The sequence below is a fragment of the Vidua chalybeata genome, chromosome 12, assembly GCF_026979565.1.
Source record: "Vidua chalybeata isolate OUT-0048 chromosome 12, bVidCha1 merged haplotype, whole genome shotgun sequence".
NCBI classification, from domain to species: domain Eukaryota; kingdom Metazoa; phylum Chordata; class Aves; order Passeriformes; family Viduidae; genus Vidua; species Vidua chalybeata.
This window is the reverse complement of record NC_071541.1, coordinates 10475351-10501034: the sequence shown is the minus strand read 5'-3', so window position 1 is coordinate 10501034 and position 25684 is coordinate 10475351. Positions and strand designations below refer to the sequence as shown.

The following is a 25684-nucleotide window of genomic DNA, read 5'->3' as shown; positions in this document are numbered from 1 at the left end:
GCTGGGGATTGAGACCACAGCCCAAATACTCGCTCCTTCCTTCCTTCCTTCCTTCCTTCCTTCCTTCCTTCCTTCCTTCCTTCCTTCCTTCCTTCCTTCCTTCCTTCCTTCCTTCCTTCCTTCCTTCCTTCCTTCCTTCCTTCCTTCCTTCCTTCCTTCCTTCCTTCCTTCCCTCCTTCCTTCCCTCCCTCCCAGTGGCCCAAATGCTCCTTGTTGCCTTGTTTGCCAGGTGCAGGCTTGAGCAGCGGGTGCTCACACCTAAAATCCGCTTTGCTCACTTGCAAGGGCAGAGTTTGTGGGTGCTGACTCCTCGGGGCGGGCAGGCCCAGCTGTAAGGCACGATGGGGAGGGCAGGGGGGGTGTCGGGGTGGCAGGGGAGGCCCAGCCCAGCCAGGTGAGCCAGCACCGAGTGCCAGGTGCCCCGGTGTCCCGGAGGGGAGCACCGTGTCACACGAGGGATGAGAGCAGCACGGGGACTCTCAGTTGCCCAGGTTCATATCTGTGCCGTGGATGAGCCAAACCAGGCGGAAACAGATGGCCAGGAATCCAGTGCCCAGGAGATCACCCAGGGCAGTGAGGTAGGGGATGGAGAAATTATCTGGGTCCAGAGCCTTCCTCCACATCAGGCGCACAATCAGGTCGGCCACGTAGAGCAGGATCCCCACCTGGGAGAGCAAGACAGGAGGGCAGAGAGAAGGTAACACACAAACCCTGGGCTCAAAGCCACAGTGACGTGGCCATGGCCAGGGAACCAGAGCTAACAGGGATCACTGAGCCTTCACACCTTCCCCAGAGAGCTGAGGTTCCTCACTGGGATGGGATGGGATGGGATGGGATGGGATGGGATGGGATGGGATGGGACGGGTGTACCTGGCTCCTATCCTTTGGCAACACATAACCCACAGTGCCAGAGCCCTCTGCTGCCAGCCACAAGTGTGGAGACCCTGCTTGAGCTGCTCACCAGCACTGCCTGCCCAAACAGAGCCTGGCCACCAAAAAGCATCTCCCAAAGGTACAGTTCCTATTCCCGTGCCTTGAATGGGAGTGCTCCCACTCACTCCCTCATATGAAGGGTTTCTGTGAATATGCAGGCAACATCAAAGGACAAGTTTGTAGCCAGACTTTTTCCTCTTCATCCTTCCTTTTTCCATTACAAATTCAGATCATGTCTAGTTTGTTTTTCCTAAAAGTCTCAGTGGACAACTGGAGTTTGAGGCAGTTTTTACATCAAAGATATCCCAAGCAGAACTGACATGTTAAAAAAAAATCTTTTTTTTTTTATCTCAACAGTTTAAAAATCTTTGTTGTGATTTCTTTTAATTCTTATTTTTTCCCAATTCTGATAAACAGATGGCAGAAAAAAAATACTTCGGTTAAAGATTAAAGACTGTCTAGTTAATTGAATTAAGAAGGGAGAGAGAATTTGCACCCCACATCTGTGGTCCCTCCATGGGAGACCACAGCACATCAGGAACCAAAGCCTGAGGCAGCATTTCTAAAGGTGAAAACTGCAAGCTGGGTTGGGAGAGAGGGAGGAGGAGAGATGGGGGAAGTAAATTAAATAACAGAATCACAGAAACTAAAGCTGGCTGGAAGTTGAGAGTTTTACACAGATCATTTGTCTTCCTTAATTCAGGATCAAATACATCCACATCTTTCCTGATGGAAAATTTGTTTAACTTGTGCTAAACAACCCTCAGATGGAGATGCCACACTCAAAACAATCATCCCCAAGGCTTTTGTTTCCCTCCCATTTTTGTTTTTCCCAAGGCCTAACATAAATCTGCCTTTTTCCATTTGAAATCCATGATTTCATGTTTCCTCCCCTAATGACCACATAGCAAATGTTATTCTGTCCCTTCCTACAGAAATTTGGCAGTTTAAAGGCTGCTAACCAGACTTTTTCTTTTTCTTTGGACTAGTTAACCCCAGTCCATTCAATCACTCCTCTGAGGTCATGTTTTCTGGGCCTCTGATCTTGAGCTTCCTCCAACTGACCCAGACTTTCGTCCCAACCCTTTTTCTTTCTGTCTTTCTTTATAGAGTATAACAGAGGGGAAAAAAGGGCCAGGCTGAGTGTACCCTCCTCCACTGGCCTCCACAGGAGTCTTTCAGGGTCAGTGGTGTTGCTGGGATGCTGCTCTTTATGCTGTCATTTACTCTTGTATTTTCATGCTTGGCTTTGGTTGAGGAGTTACCTCGATGCATAAAAAGAATAAATATTTTCCTTTAAACTGTGGCTCTGCTTCTGGGCTTAGGGTTGTGCAAAGGTTGAGAAAAACTGATTGTTTACACATACAAGGAATTCACCCTCAGACAAGGCTGCTTGTAAGGCAAAGTGAGAGTCAGCCACCTCATCATGCAAATTAATGAATCACTCATTTAAAAGGGCAAGTGAAGTCAGAGCCTCTGTGAGTTCAGGCAACAGTCACATGCACTTCTGAGTGAGAAAAATAAAGTTTACAGGGCAGGAAAAGCAGCAAAAGAGAACAAGCAGAACAAATCAGATGATCTGCCCATTGCCTACCAGGAACTTTTACTTTTGAAGATGAACTGCTCAGGGCCTGAGCTTTCCCTTTGTTTTTTGCCCACATGGCTCTGCCCAGAGGGATTCCCCAGGTCTTCACCATAACATCTGACAGTGGTTTCCAAACCTGCTGGCTGGAGTTCACTGCTTCTCACCTTGCTAGTGGCAAGGTCACTAGTGGCAGCCTGGAAATACTTGGAGCTCAGAGACTCAAGGAGTGAACATTTTAAAGCAAGGTACTTCTCGCTAAGTGTGTCTCTGCACACTTACTGCAGCTCAGTGGATGCTGAGAAGTTTTTCCTCCTCTCGCGCCTGATCCCTCGCTCACCCTAAAGCACAGCTGTGCTCATGTGGGAAACTACAGCCTGGCAATTTGGGTGAAGCATTACTGGAGCTACAGAATGTACGTGATTCGTGGTAGAAGCTCATCTGAAATGACAGGAAACAGAGGCTGCTGACGAATGTTTTACTGTCACTCCTCTTTAACCTGGGGAATGCTGGTTTTATGTTATCTGATAGATTCTTTTAGGATAAGAGTTTGGGGTTTACCTGCAGCAAAGCAGCAGCCAGATAGAACATCACAAAGGTGAAGGACAGGGATGTGTGGCCTCCCTGCAGCAGATGGATGGTGTAGAGGAACACGAGGTGCCCTGGGATAACCAGGAGGAACAGGACCCGGGCGGACTTGGAATTCACCCCTGCAGAGCACAGAGACAGGAACAGGGGTAACAGCAGCTGGGGAGGGTGAGGGGAGGGCAGGACACTGCATATTTTAATGCATAAACCTGGGGCTGCCCCTCCCACCAACCTCATTGCTAATGCCTTCTCTAGATCACACAAACATAGGAAGCATCTGCAGGATCAGCCCAGAAGCTTTGTCTAGCACTGAAACTACATGCCAAAGGCTTTGTGCTCCATGCTGATCCACTCTGATTCTTGAAAACACTCCTCTCAGCTGCTCTCTGCCTCCCACAACTTCTGCTCTGCCTCACTGCAACAGATTTTCCCAGTTTATAGTTTGATCTAGCACTAACTCTCAACCTAACAGGGAAAATCAAGAGGAACTCTGTAAAGAAAACAGACACTAAATTGAGTTTTGTTGATGCTTAAGTATTTCCAGTGCTGACGATAGAGGAATTGCTGATTTTCAGCAAGATTATGGTCTATTCACTGCTCTGTCCACAGGTGATGGCTGTAGGCTGGCCATTAAAATGACTTTCTGTTAGATTAAATCTAAGATTCTTTTTCAATTACTTTCTTTAGAGCTCCCTGAAGGCCACTTTCTTTGCATGCCAGTAAGCAAATATGCCTTAAGCCTTTTTTTCATGCTGCCCACTGCAAGGATTTTTCCTCTCTGATCTGAGCATTCTCTGAGGAAGGGGAAAGTTCTGCCTTTGAAGCCCAACTAGTCCTTCACCAACCAGGCTTGGGAATGGAGCTATCTGTGATGACAGGCCTTGAGACATGGACACCAAGGGTTCAGGGTCTACCTGATGAGAAGAATGTAGTGCATGGGTTGGGCCAATTCTGCCTCATCTTGTATGGCAAAACCCCAGGCATGCTCCAGAAATGAAGGAATGTAGAAATTCGGCTAGCTTGGATGGCAACCAGATTCCCTCCAACACCTGTGAGGACAAAACACAGAAAACCTGTAAACCACCTTCACCACAGCAAAAAACATCAGTCCAAAACCTAGCCTAAGGTCAGTCAATCTGCATTCACTAAGTGCAGCAGTGAGAGAAAGAGAAAACCTGATCCCTGCATTCCCCAGGGGTGCTGCACTATTCACTTTGCAGGAACAGCTCCTAAAAAACAGGAAGGCTCTGGTAATTGTATTCTTCTGACTGCTGGCTGAAAACATTTTCCCTTTCTCCCCAGCACTGGATGTAAATGCCACATGGCCTCTGAAGATGATGTAATTGCACCTGGTTTGACACAGTCTGTGAGCAACACCAGGGGAAAGCAGTGCAGATGCTGCTCATGGCCACTTCTTGGATTTACTCACTCAGAGAAACACGGTTGTTTAAAAGACAACAAAACATCACAGAGAGTCTGTCTGAAGGTACCTAACACACTGGTTAAATGAGAAGGAATCATAAGAATTATTTAGAACCCAAAAATGTTAGGTAATTAAAGTAAATTAATTCATTCCAGACTGATTAATTGTAGCAAACATGAAAAAGCAGCTGCATTTTCCAGTAGGAAATAGAGGGATGATGATCTGTGGAGCAAACTTCCACCACCCTAAGTATTTTCAGGGTGGAATGCCACAGAAAAGATAACGGTGAGCCAGATGCTACAGGCTTCTCCTATTTTCCCTTCCTTGGAGAAGAAATCACTTTTAGATGTGAGATTTTCCAGATAGGAATCAAAGTGAAAATATTCAGGCTGTCTCATTGTAGCTGAAGATGGGACCTGAGCCATGCACTGCCACGCTTTGCACATGCAGAATGAAGAGCTGCAGGTGCAAAGACACAGAGCACTGCACAACTGTGCCAGCAGCTCTGCCAAACGGGTCACCTGTCCCCACAGAGCCACGTCTGGGGCTCTCATTGCTCAAATGGCTGTTGACTTTCCCTAGCAGGCTCCTTGACTAACCATGCTGGAAAGGCTCCTGTCAGCAAGGTGGTTGTCTTTATGCAGATCCAGGAAGGTGGCAGCTGGGTGACACCCTCTGGCACTGCAACAGGACACCATGCTTTGAGGATGGCATGAGGCCCTAGGAACCTGGGTTTCCCTTGGAATGGGCCTGTCCTACAAGAATGTTATAATAGCAGAAAAATAAGCTAGTGGATCTTCAGTGATACCAGGATTCCCAGCAGTTTGTGCTGATAGGTGTGTGTATAAAAGAACTGTGAATATAAATATAAATGAATATAAATATAAATATACACACAAAATATATTGAGATATATATATATATAAATCAAATTATATCCAATCCATGGATATAATCTTTCAGATACATACACGTGTATAATCTAATTATATTACTAGTAATCAACATTCTGTATAGGGGACGATTGCACCACACAAATTACTGAGTGGAGGGAAGGAAATAAGGGAAAATGGATTTATTGTGACATCCCAGTAGGTTTGACTTTATGAAAAGTGTCAATGTAGCTCTCAGAGATGCTGTTAACCTTTTTGCACAGCTCTGTCCTCACTGCTATTTTGCTCAAAACATAAGCAGGAACGTGATGAGGACCAGTAGCTTCACTTCCACTCATGATGGGAGCAGGGACTTGGACACTGATCTCTCTGTAGGGGCAATGGTAGATGCCAGAAGCCTTGGGAGGAAGGGGAGGAATAAATAAAAGCATGCACAGAACCCCCATGCCCAACCTACCATTAATCACAGGTGTGAAAACTGCCATGCCTTCAAAGTTTGGGTCAGTTACAGTTTTGTCCAGGATGAGCCCACCAATGCTGTTAAGAAAAGGACAAAAAATGAGGTTGGACCAATCTTTTCCCAGGGCAATTCCTACACTGAAAATAGCACACTGACATGGGTTACTGCATCTTCCCCAGTGCCAGGGCTGGACTGTTCACCATGTACTCCTTTTACAGCTCAGTTTCCCCCTACAGAAAGCACTACAGATTTTGTTAACAGCATGAGTTCAGAAGGACCTCCTTGCCCACACCCAAGCAAAACAGGTAGTGAGGAAAGCCTTATCATCCTCCCACAAAGTTTTGTTACACTTCTATACTAGACTTAGCAGGTTTTAAAAATTCTCTTCCAGATCTCAACTGAAAGATGTAGCACAGGAAGAAGGAACTACCTGGCTCTACATTTACCAGCATTTTCTCTTTACAGCTGGATAAGAATGAGGTTGAAGCCTGACAATTTGTGATGAACAAAGCCTGACAAATTGTGATGATCATCATCTGTGCTTTCAGTTTCCTGGCTTTCACCCATGTGGTGCCTGGATGTGTGAGTGAGACTTAGAATGATTTGCTTTTTCCAGTCCTTTGGGGGCTCCCTATCAGCTGTCTCACAAATAAGAGAGACAGATTGAAACCCTTTGGCACAGTTTGTATCTCCTTTATGCAGGACTGAGAAGGACCAGAGGCAATTAAAAAAAAAAAAGGAGAATCTTCTCTGGCAAGAGGATATATTTTGCAGAAGGAGAAGGTGCTGCAGCAGGTGGCACACAGTACTTCAAACTTTACAGACTCAGAGTCTGTTGGAGAGTCACCAATGGCTGAGAAGCTCTGGGCAAATACCCTCCTGCTGTCCCTGCCAGTGTCACCTTTGGTGGCCCTCTAAGTGAGCCCAGGGTGTCTCTGCAGTGTGCACACAGGGCTGGGAGCTGTGCCTCGTTTACCTGCTGATGCTCATGGCAACAATAACCGGCTGCCACCCAGACTTCAGGACTTCGGCCAGGGAAGGACTTTGCTTGGCAATAGCAACCCAGAGAGGGATCATGACAATGAATACAGCACAGATCAGAGGAGAAAGGTACTTCACATCTGGCAAGGAAAAGAAATCTTGAATTAAATACCCGAAGCTTCACTGGTTGCCAACATTGTAATGTACAAAGATGGGAAGAAATGCAGCAGGGCTCTTGCTCCAACCGAGTTATGTTAGAGGAAAAATCACATGAAGCATGATAGTCCCCACAAAACCACCTCATTCCACCACAGAAATCCATAATTAATCCCTGAAATTCACTGCTAGAGGATGTTGTTTGAAAATCAGCAGGATTCAAAGCAAGTTGTATTTGAAGATGAACAACTCTCCAATTCCATCTCCAACTAAGAAAGACAAAAAGTTGCAAAATTTCTGGCTTCAGGGTGCAAATCAAACAGCAGGGCAAGAGGGAAACTCCTGTGTGGAAGCTGTATCCCACTTAGGGCACACACCTCATACCTTCACCTAAAACAAGAGGTAGGAAATACTTTAGAAGGCAAGCTAACAGAATTGCTGAGCAGCTGGTCTGCTCTATAGGAACAAATGTTCTCTGGCACATATAAGCCAGTTAAGATCTGGGATTTCTTTTGTGTTAATTTGCATGTGTTTCCATTAGGTGCTTCTTCCATCCAGCAGAGGCATAGCCTTGGAGTGATCTTTAAAAGCAAAGAAATTAAAAAATAAGTAGATGTGCAGCACTAAAAGAAAATAAACTTGACTCAGAATCATGAGAAACACCTTTGAGCAATGGGGCTGATGCCAACCCTCTTTTGATACAAAAATGCTTCTTCAACAAAGCTCTCCATCTGGTCTCTGAGCTGGGGCCAAAGGCAGTGGGATGTAATGCTGGCTTTGCAGGTAATCTGGGAGATGAAGCAGCTCAAAGTGTGCATTTTTAAAAACACCATTGCCAGGGCCTTGGGCTACCTGGATGCGACAGCACTGACGTGATGGCATCTTCTGTGAATCAAAGGCTCTTACACAAAGGGGTGCAACTCTTCCTGAGTGGCTTCAGTGGGCACTGAAATGCAACTCCTCCTGGCAGTTAAGAGTTTTGTCAGTGCACTTCACCCTCTGGAGTCATCCAGGACAGGTGGGTTGTATGACAGACTTAGCTGCTGTACTGGGTCTCTTACCCACACCACATGTGGTTTTGAGCAATTAATTCCATCTTAAAAAATGCAGGCACAGAGCACTGGAGTTGATCAAACCTTATCAGAGCCCACAGAAAGGCTCCTGGTAGGATGAATGGTCTTCAGGCTCCACATTCCAGTTCTGCTACATTCTCTCACAGGCAGCCCATAAGCAAACTGAAACCCTTTGGCACAGTTTGTATCTCCTTTATGCAGGACTGAGAAGGACCAGAGGCAATTAAAAAAAAAAATGAGAATCTTCTCTGGCAAGAGGATATTCTGCAGAAGGAGAAGGTGCTGCATCAAGTGGCACACAGTACTTCAAACTTTACAGACTCATCAGTGTTTTTGAAGGATACATATACATTTTGGTAGGACCCAGAAGTTTTTAGAGTGTGACCTGTACCTCATTACACACTGGGCAGGGAAATGGATTTGTTCAAGCACCATCAGCAGTGCCATCCTTCTACCTGCTTCACTTCATGCTCCCAATGACTTGGTGTCTGTGTGCTGACTATTTTCCATCTCAAGAGACTCTTTAAACTACTCTGGCAACCCCAGAAATGCTCTCTGGTCACAGCCATAGAGGTTATCATGTTGTTCTGCCCTGTGCTCCCTGGGAGATACTATCTGAGGCACAGCAACTGAAAGAGAGATTAGCTTTACAGAGACAGGTGCAATGGCATCATGGAAAAATCCTGCTTAAAAAAAAGCACCTCTGAAGCTCAAGGAGGACAGGATGGAAGTGATTCATAGGCCTCTCCCTGCAGTGTGTGCTCCTTCACTCCCTCACTTGTTCTTGCACATGGAATGAGTTATACAAACTGAGAACAGCTGCCTCACTGCTTCTGCTCAGTCTGAAGCAACAGTTTGGGTTTCAAATGGAATTGAGTTTGCTGGATTTTTTTATTTTCCCGTTTCTGTTCTAGCTTAGGCTCACAGTAAATAGCCTAACACTTTAAAAGCAACAGACATTTATTACCAATGTTTTGAATTTCTGAGGGTCTCAGGTGCCCAAGCCTTTGGCAACCAGTAGCACAACTAACCCCAGACCACAACTCCTGCTCAGAGTCCTGCAGGCACAAACACTGCAGACTACTTCCCTCCAACTGAATATCTTGTTTACCGTAACTCTCCACGTGAGAGGATACAAGAATATTTTACTAGTGCCAAACCCCTGAAATTGCATTGTGAAGAAGAACCTGCTATTACCCATGCACAGGAAGTAGTTTTGCTTGGCTAGTGACAGATCAAGGAACAGAGTCAGTGTCACATATGTCAGCCTTCTGTTCCAAAGCTGCACAATACATGCTGGTCATTTCTTTGACAAATCCCAGTTGTGTTTACTAGGTTCTGCCTTCCAGTTTGTTACTAAAAGACAGTCTGGAAAAAGCCTCTTTGGTCATTTTTCTACCCCAGTGGCATGACAGCCTCCATTCTGAAACATGCCAGAAATGCTGAGGCAGCCTGTAGTAATTTCACAAGGATTTGTGAGCTCCCTTGCTGAGCTGCAGTTCCCTGCTGAGCACTGTACCTATGTATTTGAAGAGTGTGCTGCTGATTCCTGCGAGGAGGGAAAGGGTTATCAAATCTCCCAGGCTCGCTGCTATGGGTGTGGCGACATTGTCTGGATTGATCCCAATTTTCCTTGCTCCAATGATCACACCAATCATCACCAGACCTAGAGAAGACACAGAGCAGGCATCAGAGAGAGCATTTGGCTATGTTTTACCCCAGAGCTGCTGTTCTGGTTCCCAGAGGGACGTGGGAGTCTAAGAGAAGCAAGAAGCACGTTACCCACAACAGCCCCATGCAGCTGGAGATTGGACACCCCCAGGAATTTGTCCTTTTGTTTTCACCATCCTGAAGTGCATGACTCTGTCCTTATAAACTGCACCAAGGGCCCAGAGGCACACAAGCAAATTCCAGGGATCAAAGCAGATACCAGCAGGCAGCCCAAATGTAGAAGCTCCCCTCCTGAGCAGCCTAATCTTTGCTGCCTTGAAGCAGGACCAGGCACGAAGCACACTCATAGATAAGCACACAGCAGGCATGCAGCAGCCTCTTGGTGCCATCCCCTCCTCTGGATTCCACGGCACAAAGATATTTTCCATATTAGACTGAAATTTCTCAAAGTTTGAATCACCAAGGAGCAATGAGCTTCCTTACAGTAGCCTGCATTAGCCTTTCAGCCCAGCCACCAGACTGAGCCCTCATGTCCCAGAGCCTTTGGGGCTGCTTTAATTTGCACTGGATGAATATTGATGCTGTGAGCAGCTCCAGAGTCAATGGGTCATGGTGGTGGCCCACATCTCTTCCCTTGTCCTCTGAGGTGCACCTGGAATATTGAGCTGCTTTTCAGCATTGCTGGGGAGAAGAGAGGTTTTGCTTGCCCAAGTAAGTTTAGGAGCACAAACCCCAAACCCTGATGAACATGTGGGAATCCCTCAGCTATCAGATCTCTCACAGGCTTGTGGAAGAAGCACCTGGAATAAGCCCTGGCCAGGCTCCATTGCTAAGCAGCAAAGGCAGCCTTGAGACAAGACATAAGACATCCCTTCAAAGTCCTTCTGTGGCTGACAGACTGCACCAAAGGAAGCCCAAGAAATGGGGATTCCCTCCAGCTCACAACCTCTCTGTGCCTGTCTGCACAGCCCCTCCAAAGCTGAGCATGCACAGGAGCATCAGTTCTACCCCAAGAAATGCTACATATGCATCTTCCCTGATGTAACATCCTCAACACAAAAACACATCCTCACACAACATGACATTTCCACAGCAGCCCTCCCAGACACCCACGCTCCCCTCAGCACAGTTCATGCTGCTTCCCTCCCTGGCCATAAAAAGAGCAGCTTCCCATTGTGCACACCCACACACAGGCTGCCTGTGACCGTGTCCAGGGAAAACAACTGATGTCAAACCTGAGACAGTACAGCAGCAAAGCCTCTCTGCACCACACCAAGCAGGGAGATTGTAGGGAAGAGTAATGAAAGCTGAGCTGCTGGTATTTAACAACTGCCTCATCCCACGTTTTTCATCAAAGGTATCTACAATCAGCCTTTGATTCCAGCTTCGGGATCTGCAGTTGTTCTAACTTGTCCCCTTCATTTAGGAAACTTGCAGTATCCTTTGTGCCAGCTGCTCTATTCAGGGTATCATGCTGCCCTCCTATGGCAGACCTACAAACTGGAGATCTTCAGGCCACACAGAACAGCTCCTGCTGTCCAGCCCATCACGTTCCCCTGGAAGAGGAAGGGCCAGGGGAGAGGACTGCCAGGCTCCCAGCTCACAGCAGGCAAACTGCAGGGCTGGCCACAGCCCTGCTCAGGGTGTGGGGTGACCCAAGTCCATCTCGAGCCTGGTCTGGATTTGTCTGCCAACAGACCCTCCATTCTCTGGGTGACAATATTTCACCCTCCCCTGGGAAAGGGCCAATGTAGATGGCTCATGTGACACCCAAGAGACACGGAGTGGGGGGTGTTTGTACAGCCATGCACAGCTTGGGGCATTTTTCATGGGTCAGGTGAAGCACATTTTGATTGCTGCCTGTGGATGCTGAGGGCCCAGGGAGCAACAGATCATAGGGGAAGAGAAGCAAAGGCAGGATGCAGAGAGGATGAAAGCAGCAGACACAGGTCCCTGCATCCCTCCTCCCTCTGCCAGACCAGAGGCATGCCAGCTGGGCCTCCCTGGTGGAACAGGGACAGTTCATTCCCTGCCTGAGTGCTGCATGTTTGATCTGAGGGACCAGAACCACTCACCAAGGGAAAGCGCAGCTATGAAGGCCGTGGTCACGCTGCTGGCACACAGCACAGCAGCCTGGCTCAGCTCCACAGAGCCCTTGGAGATGGCTCCCAGGATCACAGCAGCAACAGCAGCCAGGAGTCCCACCACAGTGGCCTGGACCTGGGGACCAAAGGACAGCTGGTGAGCACACATCCTGTCCTGGCAGCCCTGGCTCCACACAACTGCAGTGCTGCCACACAGCTTGGAGGGCAAAGCCTGGCACAGATGCTGATTGTTTGAGTATTTAAACAGCATCCCTGCAAGGCTCCACTAGATCAAAAAAGAAATCCTGACAAAGTTTGGAGAAAATCTCTGTGGGCCTGCAAAGGGCAGATAACACTTCAGCAAAGGACACTGGGTCCATCAGCAAAGGAATAGCCCTGGTCAAGACAAAAATGGGCTCCCCATCAGCTCTGCACTCCTGGGAGGCTTGGAGCTGTGCAGGGAGATAAGGGAAAGCACACAGACACATGCTGCCAGCCCTGAGGTCTTGCCATGTGCAAACTCTAGGCTGGCTCCTGGCTTTTAACAAGCAGAAGAATTGCCTTTACAAGAGACAATTTCTCCCATCTCTCCCCTCCTGCCCAAGGCTGATTCCCACACACTGCCAGTAAATGACAGGCTTTATCCAGGGGCTGCTGTGAAGCAGGGATTGTGCCACAGCTCCTGCTGCAAAAGGAGTTTTATTAGTTCAGTATGTCCACAAAGGCAATGAATGTCTAGATGTGTTTTACAGCTAAACTACAAGCTCTGGGGCCACAAAGAGCTTTATTGGAGGTCAAGTCCTGGCTTTGCTTGGCTGTGTTGAGGATACCTGCCCCAAATCACCAGCTGTGCATTCAGCACTGCTGGAACAGATGCTGCTGGTCTGCAACATAGCAAGAGAAAAGGGACTTTTTCACCTCCCAGCTGAAGTGACTCACCTGGATAAGGGCTAAATTGCAGGTGGCCATTTTCCATTGCTTCTGGGCATCATCCATCTGTCCAGTGTTAGCCTAGGAGTCAAGAGAGACACTCTGAAAAGCTCTTTCTGTGGTACAGGTGGCTGCTGAAGGCAGTTTCACCTGTTCCCTGAGGGAAAGGGGCTGTCAGAGAGAGGCAAATGCAGGTCACCATCTCCCAGCCGTCCCTGCACTTCCTTCTTGACACTTCCACCAGCCCAATGTCCCAGGGGCATTGGAGGCTCACACTGGAGGTGCAGAGGTGTTGCAGGGCACCCAGCTAAAAGTGAAGTGGGCATATCCACCACAGCCCACACAGACAAAAAGCTGAATAAATTAAACCATTTTTCGTCCTTTTTTCCCCCTAAATTTCTCTGATAAACTACAATTTCTCCTGAGGCATAATAAAAAAAAAGACCAAAGTAAACAAAATTGCTTAGGGAGATAGAAGAGATCAAATACAGAGTAGCAAAAGCTGCTGCACGTTCCAAGAAGCCTCAGTCTGCTCCCCCCAAGGTAGAATTGCTGGGAAGCCCTCAAGGATCAATACCCACAGAAAAGCAATCCAGTACTGAAGCTGACAGCTGTGGAGTCCTGGCTTTGTCTCCTTCATGTGTCACAGGGCCCCAAATATCAGCAAGTGGCCACCCAGGGATTAATTCACCTTCAAAGTGCAGATGGAAATTCTCTGTTCCAGTTACAAAATGAGGGCAAACACATTATTTTAATGCTCACACCCCACTAGTTTCTAGTTAGCAGAAAAGGGCATCTCTCATACACAGTGTGATTACATAAATGAAGAATCTCCCGATGTCTCCTGCTAATCACCCCCCTCCCAACACTCCCCACCAGCTTAACACTCACAGCAGTGGAGAGCCTGGATGCCAGTGTCATCTCCAGATTACCCTTCAGGCCAACCAAGGCAGGAACCAGGATGAACACTTCTGTAATTGTCCGGAACACATCCCAGTGCTGCAAGGAAACAAAGCAATGACCTCAGCTTGTGGTGCTGCCCAGTCCAATGCTGCTGCACCCCAGGGCAGCAGGTTCTTCTCTCACCACCTCCAGGTGTCCTGTGCACACAGGGGCAGATGCTGCCCGGATGCATTTTATGTTTTGCATTTTGGGAGGGAAGGAAGGAATTTTCAGCTTGCAGTATTCTTTTTCATCTCATGCACAACAAAGCACTACCCTAATGGGGAAGGAGCTTTCCTTCTAGGGGCAACAGAACATTTTGGAAACCCACCAATTGAAACCTGCCTTTAGCATCAGCCAAGACCAACGTTAAAAGTAATTAAGGTTCACAAGGCAAATTAAATAGAGCATGTTCTCCATCCTTTGCACTGACACTAGAACCTCTGTGATTAGAACCTCTGTGACTAGAACCTAGGAACCTCTACTGCTAACCAAACTCATAAGAACAAAAACAAAGATCTGGAAAATGATCTCACAACAAGAAGTTGTGTCTGTCTTTTCTTACCAAACTTCTAGTCTAGCATCTAAGACTGGTGGGGGGAGGGAATGAGATTTTTGCATCTCTTCTCCACAGGCAGTTCTTAAATCTTCCTGTTACCAAGCACATTCTCGGTACAGCTGGAAAAAGGTTTTGAATTAAGATATCTCATAAGCCAGACTGCTGGGCCAATATCTTGACTGTTGTTTCTCCTCTGAAGCTGAACTGTACAAAGCTGTTGAACCAGCTGCAACGCCAGAGACAATCTGAAAACATAAGAAACTTTATTGACTGACATGTGTTCTCTAATTTTTGTACCATACAGTGCCTAGGAATAGAATTCAATCCTCCTCTGTGCATTCAAGGGTGTTGGCAAAGCCCTGCTGTAGCCAGAGAGGTTTAAATCAGAATGAAATCACAGAATGGGGCCACTCAGCATGAAGGAAAAGTAATGAGCCTGACATCTAAGAGCAGAATACAAGGAAAAAAAGGGTGGCTGCAATGAGTGAGATCAAAGGTCCATCTAACCCACCCTTAGCTCTGCCAATAATCCAATTTGGGTGTATAAAACAAGAATCTACAAAAATGACAAGTAAATGGGATAATTCTTCTGTGTATTTGCCAGACTATGACTATCTGCCACAGGGTGCTGAACTGGTAGGGGTTTTCTGCACAATTCCCAGTGTTGAAAGGCTTTCTCTTTCAGGTCCTCATCCAAACTCCCCCCTCCAACCCATGTGCCACCCTGTGGCAAAGATTTCCATAGTTTAGCTGCACATCATGTGAAGGATTTGGGTTTTTTTCCAACTTGTCACTGGGTCATACCCACTGTGGTCCTGAATTCTGGCACTAGAGGACAAAACAAACCAGCACATCCCTACCCACCTTTTTCACATCCACTGGGATTCTATAAACTTGAATATCCAGGTGGTTGGACAGACTCAACAAATGGTGACACATTCAGCTGCCAGCCTGTTAGGAAATACACACGGGGTGTAACAGCTCGGTGTTTTTCTCTGGCTGTGCCATGGGAAGCTGCAGGAAGCTGTGGGAAGGTGGTGGTATCTGTCTGCTGGGAAGATCTCACAGCTTCCTTCTCAGTCAGGATGAATGAAACTGGGGCTGAGCCAGTCCTGAGCATGTGGTGCAAGGCACCTCAGAAGTGCAGATAACAGGCAAAACGTTATTATCAATATAAAAAAGGCACTTTTCCTGGCAGTGGTGGAAACAGGCACATTTCAAAATGTTCAAGGTATGTTACTGTTGCATAAACAACCAACAACACAAAAATTGTCTCCTTATTTGACACACTACAGTTTTGTTTAAACTTGTTAACATGGAACTTAAATACCTGAGAAAAGCTAGGGGTGGACATCTCTTTTAAAGATTCATATCCCCCTCTCTCCTCTCTCTTTAATTACAAATAAAGATCCAAACACATCTTTGGCATCTTCAAAAGAAAGAGGAGGAAACACAGACTTCATAGTCACAATGTAAAACTCCCCAGTCATTTAAAGCTCAGAGGCATGCAGAAATTCACACTTAAGACCTTGCATATTTTGCACATAAAAAGACATAAATAGAAAGCAACAGGAAAATTCAACTGTTTGTATTTTCTGTGCATGCCACCTTTGGGAAATAAGACTTTGGTATATCTAAGTAAGATCCAATCCTTGTGACAGAATAGATTTTGCAGGTTTCAAGCCATCAGAACAGAAGCTTCAGCATATGAGGTATGATTTTCTGTGACTCTGCCTTACATATAATTACACCTGAAAGCTCTGAACAATTAATAATCACACAACTGTACTAATAAAAAAGAGCTGACTTAATTGCCTCTATTTGAGTCTCATTAGTGACTCATCTAGAGCCTAAGGAAAGATTCTTAATGATTTATACCACAACAGCCAGGACTTCATTGTGTTAGTGACTGCAGAAATACAGAATAAACAGATGATGCCTGTGCCATCAATTTGCAGGACTGTCAGCTGGAGGAGTGGCTGAGTTGGGCAGTTTGGAGCCATGCAGGCAAGGAACTACCTGAATGAAGACACCTGGACAAAGCCTAGGAAATGTCTCTGTCCTTTGAGATGAAAACTGGCCTTGAAAGAACAAAAACATTCCATGCAGCTTTGCAAACCCACACAGGCAGATACAGAGCCAGAAAGGGACCCTTTCCCACTTCATATTTTCATAATGGAGTTTCAGCCCTAAAACTCAGCTCTGAAGAAGCTCAATTAATTCCATGTTCTACCCATAGCAGCTGGATCTGCTCGTGGGGTCCCTCAGAGGAAGAGAGATTATCATGGATGCACTGAGCCAGCCCCCCAGCCTCAGTGCAGCCCCCCAGCCTCAGTGCAGCCCCCCAGCCTCAGAGCATCCCCCCAGCCTCAGAGCATCCCCCCAGCCTCAGAGCATCCCCCCAGCCTCAGTGCAGCCCCCCAGCCTCAGTGCAGCCCTGCTGGAGCTCCTCACACTGTCCTCACAGACCCAACCTGTCCTGTTACCTCCCCAGGACATCAGTCTCCCATGGCAGCAGCTCAGGAGCCTCAGGGGTTTTCCATTACTCTGAACAAGTCAACAGAAAGATCAAAATATCCTAGAGTACAAAATGCAAGCCAATTCAAAATCCTTTTCAAAGCTAATCGTCTCATGGGCTTTTGTCAACAAAGGACAGAAATATCTTATATCTGTGACTTTTACTTGGACTGTGTCCCACTCCAGTGGCGTGGAAAGGGAAAACGGAAGGGAAGCTTTCCTCCTGAATTCTCTGGTTTGAAATCTGACCAGCCAGCTTCAATATGATTCTTCACCTTACTGTACAAAAGTGGGCCAAACACTGGCAGGGCCCTGCAAGGTCTCCAGCAATGCCAGCCAGCCCAGAATCCAGATGGCCAAGGATCACTGGAACAGAGGCAAAAATGTCCAGGAGAAAACCTGTGCTGTGCTATCAGCTCTGCAGAGAGACTGCATCCCCTGCACACTCAGGAAGAGAAAATGGCAAACATCTAACTTCTTTGGGCATCCTTTTCCTACAGCATGGGAGACCCAGGTCTGAGCCTTGGAGTCAACTGGGCTAGATAAATCTGTTCTGTTGATTTTTCTTTTAAAGAGCAATATGAACAGTTCTTGGTTTCATCCCAGAGCAGATCAGAAACTGCTAAAATCCTGAGAAGTTTGATAGGATACAAATGAGCAATTTACACTTTATTCTCTTTACAGCAATATGAGTCCTGCAAAAGACAGCATCAGCTGGACTCACAACACAGAACCAAGTTATTTCAAGATATTTTGTACATAATAAAAGAAGAACAGCAGGATTAAACTCAGTATTATCTATGCTCTAGATACCATCCTTAAGCTTGCCCATATATCTCCCTGTCCAAGGCAGACACAGAGCTCCCTAAGAATGTTTTCCAGTCACTAAGGCAAAACATTCCTTAGCCAGAAGAAGCACTAGAAAATGGGCAAACCACAGACTCCTGGACTTGAAAAACCTGTAGTTTCAGTATGTGAGCCCTCATGCCTGGCAATATGAGTCTTATGGTACCTGGCCTCAAGCAAACAAACTTAGTGTCAGGTAGGTTTTAGTTGGACAGGACTGTGATTTTCTCTCTCTCACACTCGCAGGAAGTTGAAAATAAACAGCTCTAAGACAAATAAGCACTGAAGAATATCCCAAAGCTATAAAGGCTAAGATCTCTGCATTTTCCCAGCTGCTGGTTTTGTTTTTAGCTGTGGAGTTGTTGGTACCATGGTAGCTCACCTCACTAACATCTCTCCTGTGCCATTTGTGAGTCTCAATGGACTGGGCTCCCTCCTCTGGGAGCTAAACCCATAGACTGACCGTTTCTATTTCAACATACTTCACCAAAATATACACTTCCTGTGGTTGTGGTTTACACCTGACCCCATTTCTATGAGTCAAGTGAGCAAATACACAAACTAGACTGCACATTGTTATTTAAAGGACAGGTGCAATGTACGCATACATGGCCTGTGTTTCCCATCAGTTTGGATACAGTTACATTTTTGGACACAGCTCAGTTCTTAGCACGTGAATTGATTTCTTCTAGACAAAGACCTATTCACCCTAAGGTACAGAGTGGGTATGTGCTGTGTCTTTCTCCTTTGAGACAAATGCTACCTATCAACATAACATCTTGGGTAGTTTGGGAACTTCTGTAATGCTGCAATACAGGTCTGTGCCTAAGCACAGCACAAGGTGGAGATGACAAACACAGCCCAGCAACAGCCTGTGCCACTCCAGTTAACCCTTCTTTGATATTCCTTGTGCTTCCTTTAGTTCAACTTCTCTGCCTTCTTTGTTTCTTCCAGTGCTAGAAAAAAACAAGCAAGGTATTGTCTTTCCAAACATTCAAGTATCCATATTTAGCTCCTCCTGTGGTATTAATGCCAGAGAATCCGATGTACTCCAGTGAGCTCAGAGTGTAGGATATATCCTTGGGAAACTCTGCCAGCCTTTTGATTTGTAAATCTACCAGCAATTATATGCCCAAACGAGATCATATTTTGCATTTCTATTTGTGCCACCAGTACAAAGGAAAGATGGATGGGACAAATCCTGGTTGGGAAACAATGGTGTAAATACTGCAGCACTCCCCAGCAGTTGGGAAGTTATTCTAAATTTATAGCCACCTCAGAAACTGCCCAAGAAGCACTCAGTTTGTAGGCAATGCTAATCATTTTATGGTGGCATACCTCTCATCACAGTATCTAAATGCTTTCTAGACCAAAGATTATATTAGGCTGTCTGCAAAGACCTGAAAGCATGAACTTGCCTCTAAGTAAAACAGGTAGTTAATAAAAACCCTGACCTAGATCTCCTTATCAGCAATTTTTGAAGGAAAGAAATGATATCATGCAACAGGGGAATATGCTGCAGCCTGATCCAGTTGCTTCACAGGAGTCTTTACCAAAGTGTTTAGCTCCACAGAGAAAAGGGAGCACCCAGTCTAACAAACCCAGCAAAGGCTAGGCAGCCATCTGAAAACCAGTATCCCACATCACAAGGAACCCAGCTACTGATCTAAAGAAGATGGATGGTGTCCCTCCAGCACAGAAAAAGCCCACAGCCATGCTGCTGACTGGCTGCTAGGACCACACATTAAAAACAAACAAGCTCAAATACTCAAGGTCAGAGCCTTAGCCCACCCTCTCACTACAAGTTGCCTAATCACAGGTACCTACTTGAACAACATCCATCAAGAGGCCAGCAGCTACCATTCCCAAGCCAGCCAGAAGGAACGGCACAAAAATCTGGGAGGCAATGGAGAACGAAGTCTCTGGGAGAAATCCACTGGCTGACCTGGTCAACTTGCAGGTGAAACCTCTCAGCTTCTTGCCATGGAAGCACAGTTCCAGCTGTAACTGGGTGACCACCATGGTCACACACTGCTACCCCATGCTCAGCAGGAAAATGAAGGGAGATCAGGACATGACACAGATCCTCTTTGTAGCTCTCTCCAAAGTCAGAAGGAATGTTTTTCCTCAAACTACAGCAACGATGCCAAATTCCTTTAGTTTCTTCTCCTCCTAGGAGCACGTCCAGATGATTGCAGCAAGGGTATCCTCCAAAATTGGTTCAGCTGGGTTGAGCCCAGGTGGCAGCAAACTCGATGGACACAATTTCTCTGATTTATATCCAGGGGGAAATTAAAAAAGAGAAGAGAAGATTGTAGAGATGCTTGTGGATGAATAGAAACGAGCCCACACCCCATTCAGCTCCCACCGCTTCGGTAAAAACCAGTAAGACCTGCTCAGGCTACAGCACTGAAAGAGTAACAAGTCATACAAGAATCCCTCAGCGTGCTCAAACACACTGGTGTCCTTTCTCCTCGGGTTACATTTCTTGTCAGAGCGCGGCGCGCGTTTGATACGACGGTTTAATGTGTAAGCCTGCTGCAGACCAGCCCAGCTCCCTGCTCCCACCACAAGCACTGCTGAACTTTCCTCACTGTCCCGAGGCCGAGGAGGTGGGGAGTTACCAACCACGATCCATTCTGCACTTCTCCAAGGTGAAGAAAGGTCAAGGAAAGCACGAGCCCACGTTTCTCTCAGCTGACAGCATTACGCAGGTCTCATCCCCGGGCAGGTGACACAGCTGAGCCGGCTGGTGACACAAGATCTGCCCTTCTAGACCCCGGCCCCTCGCGTCCGCTCCATGGTCTCCGTGAGACAGAACAATCAGGCTGTGCCAGCTGTACCTCTGAATGACTGGCTCTCAGGGGGAAAAAAAGTTCAGAGAACCAGCCAATAAGCTTCAAAAGCGAGCACCCTTATCTGCTGTCATCACTTCAACTTTCTGCTAGTTTGCAAAGGCCAAGATAAGAGTCCTAGCTGGAGCTCATTTAAGGTAGCTCCATAATCTCTCTGCACGACAGGCAAGGGAGAGAAAGGGCACGCTGTGAGCTGGTCACCCTTCCTGTTCTAAAGTGAAACACGCTGCTCCTGCATGCTCCCAGGAAGTACTGTCTTTGAGAGAGGGGATCTCACCCCAGAGGCTTCATGGTTAAGGAGCTTATACAAGGTAAAAATTAGAACTGCACCATGGCTACATACAGCCAAAAAAATTTGTATCCTGCTCTGTAAAGATTTCAGCTCAAAGTCAGACATGTAGGGAAAAGAGTCATGGTATTATGCCTGGGTTCCTTTCTAATAATTATTTTGGGCAAACTAATTGAATCAAAAGGTTAAAAAGCTTTAAAAACCACCTTTTAGGATGGATCAACCCATTCCCTCACATTCTCTGCAGAGAGGAAAAGGCTAATGGCTTGTGGACTCTGTCCTTGTGACAGGGTCCCCAGCAGTGCGGGGGAGTTGGAGAGAACACGACATGCTTGCAGCTAAATTGGGAACTGAGGAAGCTTGCGGCTGTTTGGACAGTGTTTCTTTGGTCTGAATTCACACCAACTGCGGTGACAGAGCAGGTCTCCCTGGAAGCAAGGCAGAGTGGAAAACAAACGCAAGCTACAGAGGCTTTGTCCTTCCATGCTTTCTAGGCTGTTCTTTAGGTACAGCCCCAAAAACCTTCTCCACTCCCAGCTGCCTTGGTGTGTACATGTGTCTCCAGCACCTAACAATGGTCCAGTTAGCTGAAAGCTAACAGGAGAGTACATTTCAGCTATTCTAACTGGAAAAAAGTCCCACAATATCTAGAAGAGTCAGGTTAATAAAAATCCTGTAATAATCACACATGACCCAACCTCTTTATACCAGCTGGGAAGAGAGAAATGACAGTATGAAGGCCCAGTTCTAGTTAGTCATTCATAGAAGCTTCAAGGAAATAAAAGACGATTTCTGGACAAAATTTCTGCACAAAAGCATAGATTTTCCAGTCCTAATAATGTGCCTACCTAGTCCCATATGTCACTGTGTCAGCTAACTGGATTGATGACAGGCAGAAGCATTAATGTAAAGGAAATATCAATGAGACTGAATGACTCAAATGACATTAAAAAACACAGCAGCAACACATCCTGTACTAAAGCGTCAGCCTGACAGGGTTTATGAGTTTATCACGCTCCATCTCTCTCCTGCTAAGCAAGCACCATAAAAAGCCCTCAACCGATAAATCAGTATGCAGAGAGGTAATTGGTTCAGGTGACCCATGTGTGTACACTGGGCCATTTTATTATGCATTTAAGGAACCTCTGATAAAGAGCTACACCATATTTATCAGCAGAGAGATGCATCACATTTTCCTGGCAAAGAAATATACCTTATTTGTCCAGAAAACATATATCAGGTTTGAGAAGAATGAGAGCATTGCTCAACAGTGGGAAAAAGATTGCAACTAGCTAGTAAAGAGACTAAAAAAACCCCAACAGCTCATGGCTGTGCCACTCAAGAAGGCAAAACCTGGAGAGGTGCACTGCTGCCCTTCTCTGCACACAGATACACCCTACCCTCATGTTCCCAGCTAGTCAACAAGTAGCACTGTCCTGGAGGAGTCAAAGCAGAAACAGCCTCTTGGGTGAGTCCTGACCCTGATCTAGATCCCCCATCCACTGGCACTGTACAAAAAACAGAACAGAAAGACAGCAAGTGTCTGAGAGCACAGTTTCGTACATACCTTGTCATCCCTGCAAAGAGGAGACAGAAATGACAGAATGCTCTCACAATGTGGCAGTGCTGGCAGCAGGCAGCACTATTCCAACACCATGGGCTCACGGGAGAACGATGCTTTCCAGGGACTGCACGTCCCAGCTGCTTGAGCACCACCACTCCCGACTCTGTGAGCTCTGTTACACCAAGCAGTGTATTTTTGTTTCTAACCTTGCTCTTCTCCTCTCCACTTTAGGAAAGGGCAGAGAAGAGGACTTTTGTGGAGAGCTGGAAAGCAGGCAGATGGAGAGTGCCTGGGGCCCAGGGACTGTCAGGGATCCACTGCTGTCCCACAGAAACAACAGCAGCAGCCAGGCAAGGGCCAGGACTGGCTCAGGAAGGAAGGGCAGCAGCAAGTCCTTGATGAGATGTGTTCAAGCAGTCAGTCCATGGTCATGCACAAACAACCACTGTGCTAATTGCCAAAGCCACATTTCCTATGAGATGTTGCATGGGTTGATTTCCCATACTTTAAGCACTACTATGATGGCTTTTAGTGAGCTCTGTATTTGCAAAAACAGAAAACAGACTTTTGCAGTTTCAGAGTAGAATGAGGTTTGCTTCACATTCTGTTCATATTAGCAGCTCAGCAGCTCAGTTCCCTCTAGAAAAAAAAAAAAAAAAAACCCACAAAAAAAAAACCTCCCAGGGAAGATACATTGAAGGAAAAGTCCTCCTCCAAGATCATAAACCCATCTGCAATCCATTTCACACTTTAATAACTCACAGTAGGAAGAAACATACATTTAATGTCAGAGGTCCATAGGAACAGGCAGCTCTAGAAAGTCTAAAAAATAAAAACAGAAGTGGCTGCTCAGTGTTCAAGGCTCTTGGGAATAATGTCTAAGGAGACAAAAAGTAGTTTGACACTGGGTTCTGCATTTGCCTGGTGTTCTGTGATCTGACTAGACATTGTGCTGGGTATCAAGTACATGCTAAGGTCAGTTAAGGATACTGTGTCACTCCTAAGCCTTTATAGCTCTTCTAGCTCAGGGAGATCAGCCCTGGGTTAATGACAAAGGAACACAGCTCCACATTTGTGAAAGTTGTCAATGTAAGCACTGTAGCTTCTGTGTCACCGTATCAGATAGGTCAGGGTAGTTTGACCTCACAGCTAGTTAGTCAAATAACAAGGTTAACAAAAAGGCATGCTGTTAGAGGAACCCAGAGTGCAAAGGCATGGCAATTCATAATCAGCTTTAAACTGTCTAAAATTAGGTGCTGATCATTGCCTTAAATTTCTGTATTGCTGCACCACAGGAGGAAAGGTCTCATCCTGATCCTTACAGTGTCAGGAATGGGACTTAAGGAATTCAAGTCTTCTGCTGTGAGGCCTTAGAAAATGATGTGGCGCACTGGCAGGGCTGAGCTGTTGTATGAAATGTTAACAGTGCTGGGCTGGCTGATGCCTTGTGCAAGGAAGCAGCGGGTGCAGGACTGTCCAGAGCTACATCCATGAGTGATGTCACCACTCTGTCTGCTGCAGGAAAGCACTGTGCCACCCCAGGCTGCCCTCACCCACCCTCTTCCCAGGAACCAAGGGGAGATCTCTGCATATTCCTAATCACTGATCAATTAGGACTCCACATTCCTAATTAGCCTTCATGTACTCTTTAGTACCGTGATCTCTTTTTTATCCAGAGGAGGAAAGGCACCAGAAAAGCACCAGATGTCTCTTGAGAGCTGCACAGTACATAATAGCTGACTTTGAGGGACATGCTGGCATAGGAAACTGCTGCAAATCTTCCCTCACTATGCCATTCCCAGACCAAATCCCCTGCCTGTGAAGAAAAGTCCCCCACTTATCCCACAACAGGTATGTCAGATGAGTTTCTTCCCCTTACCTGAACATAATCCAAAACCATGCCCGCCAAGACCATGCCAAGCCCAGCTAGGAGGTATGGCAGGAGCACTTGCAGGCAAATTGAGATTGCTGACTCTTCCTGTGACTTTGCCATGGCTGCTTTCTCCTCAGCCAGCAGCTTCTGCTGTGCATGCAGAGTGACATCCTCTGCCTCCTGGCTGCCAAGTCGGCTCTCTCTGTGTTTACCCTTGCTCTTTCCTTTGTGCCGGGATCGCTCTCCATTCCTAGACCTGCCCTCCTTTCTCCTCTGCCGAACTTCCTCACCTTTCATGGTGGCTTTCTTGAATCACAGTTTTTCTGAAAACAAAGTCAGAAACAGTGAGATAACAAAAAGAAGTATCAGGTAGGTGAGAGACAGGAAATTCTTTGGTACTGTGTGCACTCCATTAACCTGAAGGCAAGCTACCACATACTCCCCAAACCCAAGATACTCTGCTGGCCCAAATACTAGTACTTAGTTTACCTTCAACTTTGTATAGTGTCAAACCAATCTCCCTTTCTGAAGTAGCATCTCTTCCTAGGCCTGTGTTCACGCTGCAGTGCTTGCTGTGCATCCTGGCTGTTCCCCTGAGAACACCCAGAAGAATGCAGAAGGCACTGCACATAGCCTGAACTCTTGACCTACTAGCTCTCACACTGGGAGTCACAAAGATCTTATGAGCCCAGCAGAATCCAACCCTTTCCAGGACCTGACCCCTAGCCAAGAAATGGGAGCAGTTGACTTCTTTATATCCTAGCATCCCACAGTCCAGCAAAGGACTAGGGTCCAGGTGTGTACTATGCTTACTACCTAGCATAGCTGTCCACCACTCCTCAATAACAAGACAATTATTTGATCTTTGTGCTAATCTGGATACTTTTCCTTCCTTTTGCCTTAGTTGACACACATGCACTACATGACTCATCTATCTACAGAAAAGATGTCATGACCCCACAGCATCTTACAAGAAAAAAATAAACATGCAAAATTCTCACCAGTAGCCCTTTTGCTGCCATCAAATCTCCTTTCTTGATAGAGCTGTCACTCATACTGCCTGTCCCACTGTTGGCCCAGGCAGTGCCCCAAGTCTTTCACCCATCACCTCCTGCCATCCTCGCCTGGATTAACCTCTGCCGGATGTTCTCTGATGCTCTCATTTTCAGGATGCACCCCTAACACACCGGGGCCCTGCGCTATCCCAGGTAGGACCAGCCCTCTTCTTGCCCCAATCTTGCTCCGATCTGGAGAGCGGAGGGAACAGCCGGGAGGCCCCAGCAGCGGCTGAGGAGCGGAGGGAGGGAGGAAAGACGGGCAAGACAAAGTCCCGCTCTGCGGGAGGAAGAACCGCGGCCCCGTCCCTGCGCGGCGCTTACCGGCTCCGTGCGCTGCCCGGGCGCCGCCCGTGCCGGGGCTGTCCCCGCGGGCCCGCGGGCGCGGCCGGGGCGATGCGAGCGCGGGA

At 46.8% G+C, this 25684-nt stretch overlaps 1 protein-coding gene across 6 annotated transcripts; it reads right to left on the bottom strand.

The window, feature by feature from the left end:
• Positions 1 to 142: 142 nt before the first annotated feature.
• SLC41A3 (solute carrier family 41 member 3) lies at positions 143 to 25684 on the bottom strand. Of its 6 annotated transcripts, none has more exons than XM_053953949.1 (11): positions 25599 to 25684; positions 24510 to 24542; positions 13666 to 13773; positions 12784 to 12855; positions 11836 to 11980; positions 9609 to 9755; positions 6856 to 7000; positions 5877 to 5956; positions 4018 to 4152; positions 3077 to 3225; positions 143 to 665 (listed from the first exon to the last, which is right to left on the bottom strand). In XM_053953949.1, the coding sequence occupies exons 3-11, from the start codon at positions 13693 to 13695 to the stop codon at positions 480 to 482; spliced, it is 1089 nt and encodes a 362-aa protein (XP_053809924.1). In that variant the 5' UTR covers positions 13696 to 13773; positions 24510 to 24542; positions 25599 to 25684; the 3' UTR covers positions 143 to 479. The 6 variants fall into 6 exon arrangements, with proteins under 6 accessions (XP_053809924.1, XP_053809922.1, XP_053809923.1 ...); XM_053953947.1 differs by lacking the exons at positions 24510 to 24542; positions 25599 to 25684 and adding exons at positions 19466 to 19908; positions 20267 to 20482; XM_053953948.1 differs by lacking the exons at positions 24510 to 24542; positions 25599 to 25684 and adding exons at positions 15140 to 15226; positions 19466 to 19552.

Coding starts and splice junctions, on each gene's coding strand:
- SLC41A3 (XM_053953945.1), bottom strand. CDS start 24,516: ATGAAAGGTGAGGAAGTTCGGCAGAGGAGAAAGGAGGGCAGGTCTAGG. Junction 11,981..12,783: donor GCAATTTAGCCCTTATCCAG/GTGAGTCACTTC, acceptor TTTGGTCCCCAG/GTCCAGGCCACTGTGGTGGG. Junction 7,001..9,608: donor CACACTCTTCAAATACATAG/GTACAGTGCTCA, acceptor TTTCCTTGCCAG/ATGTGAAGTACCTTTCTCCT.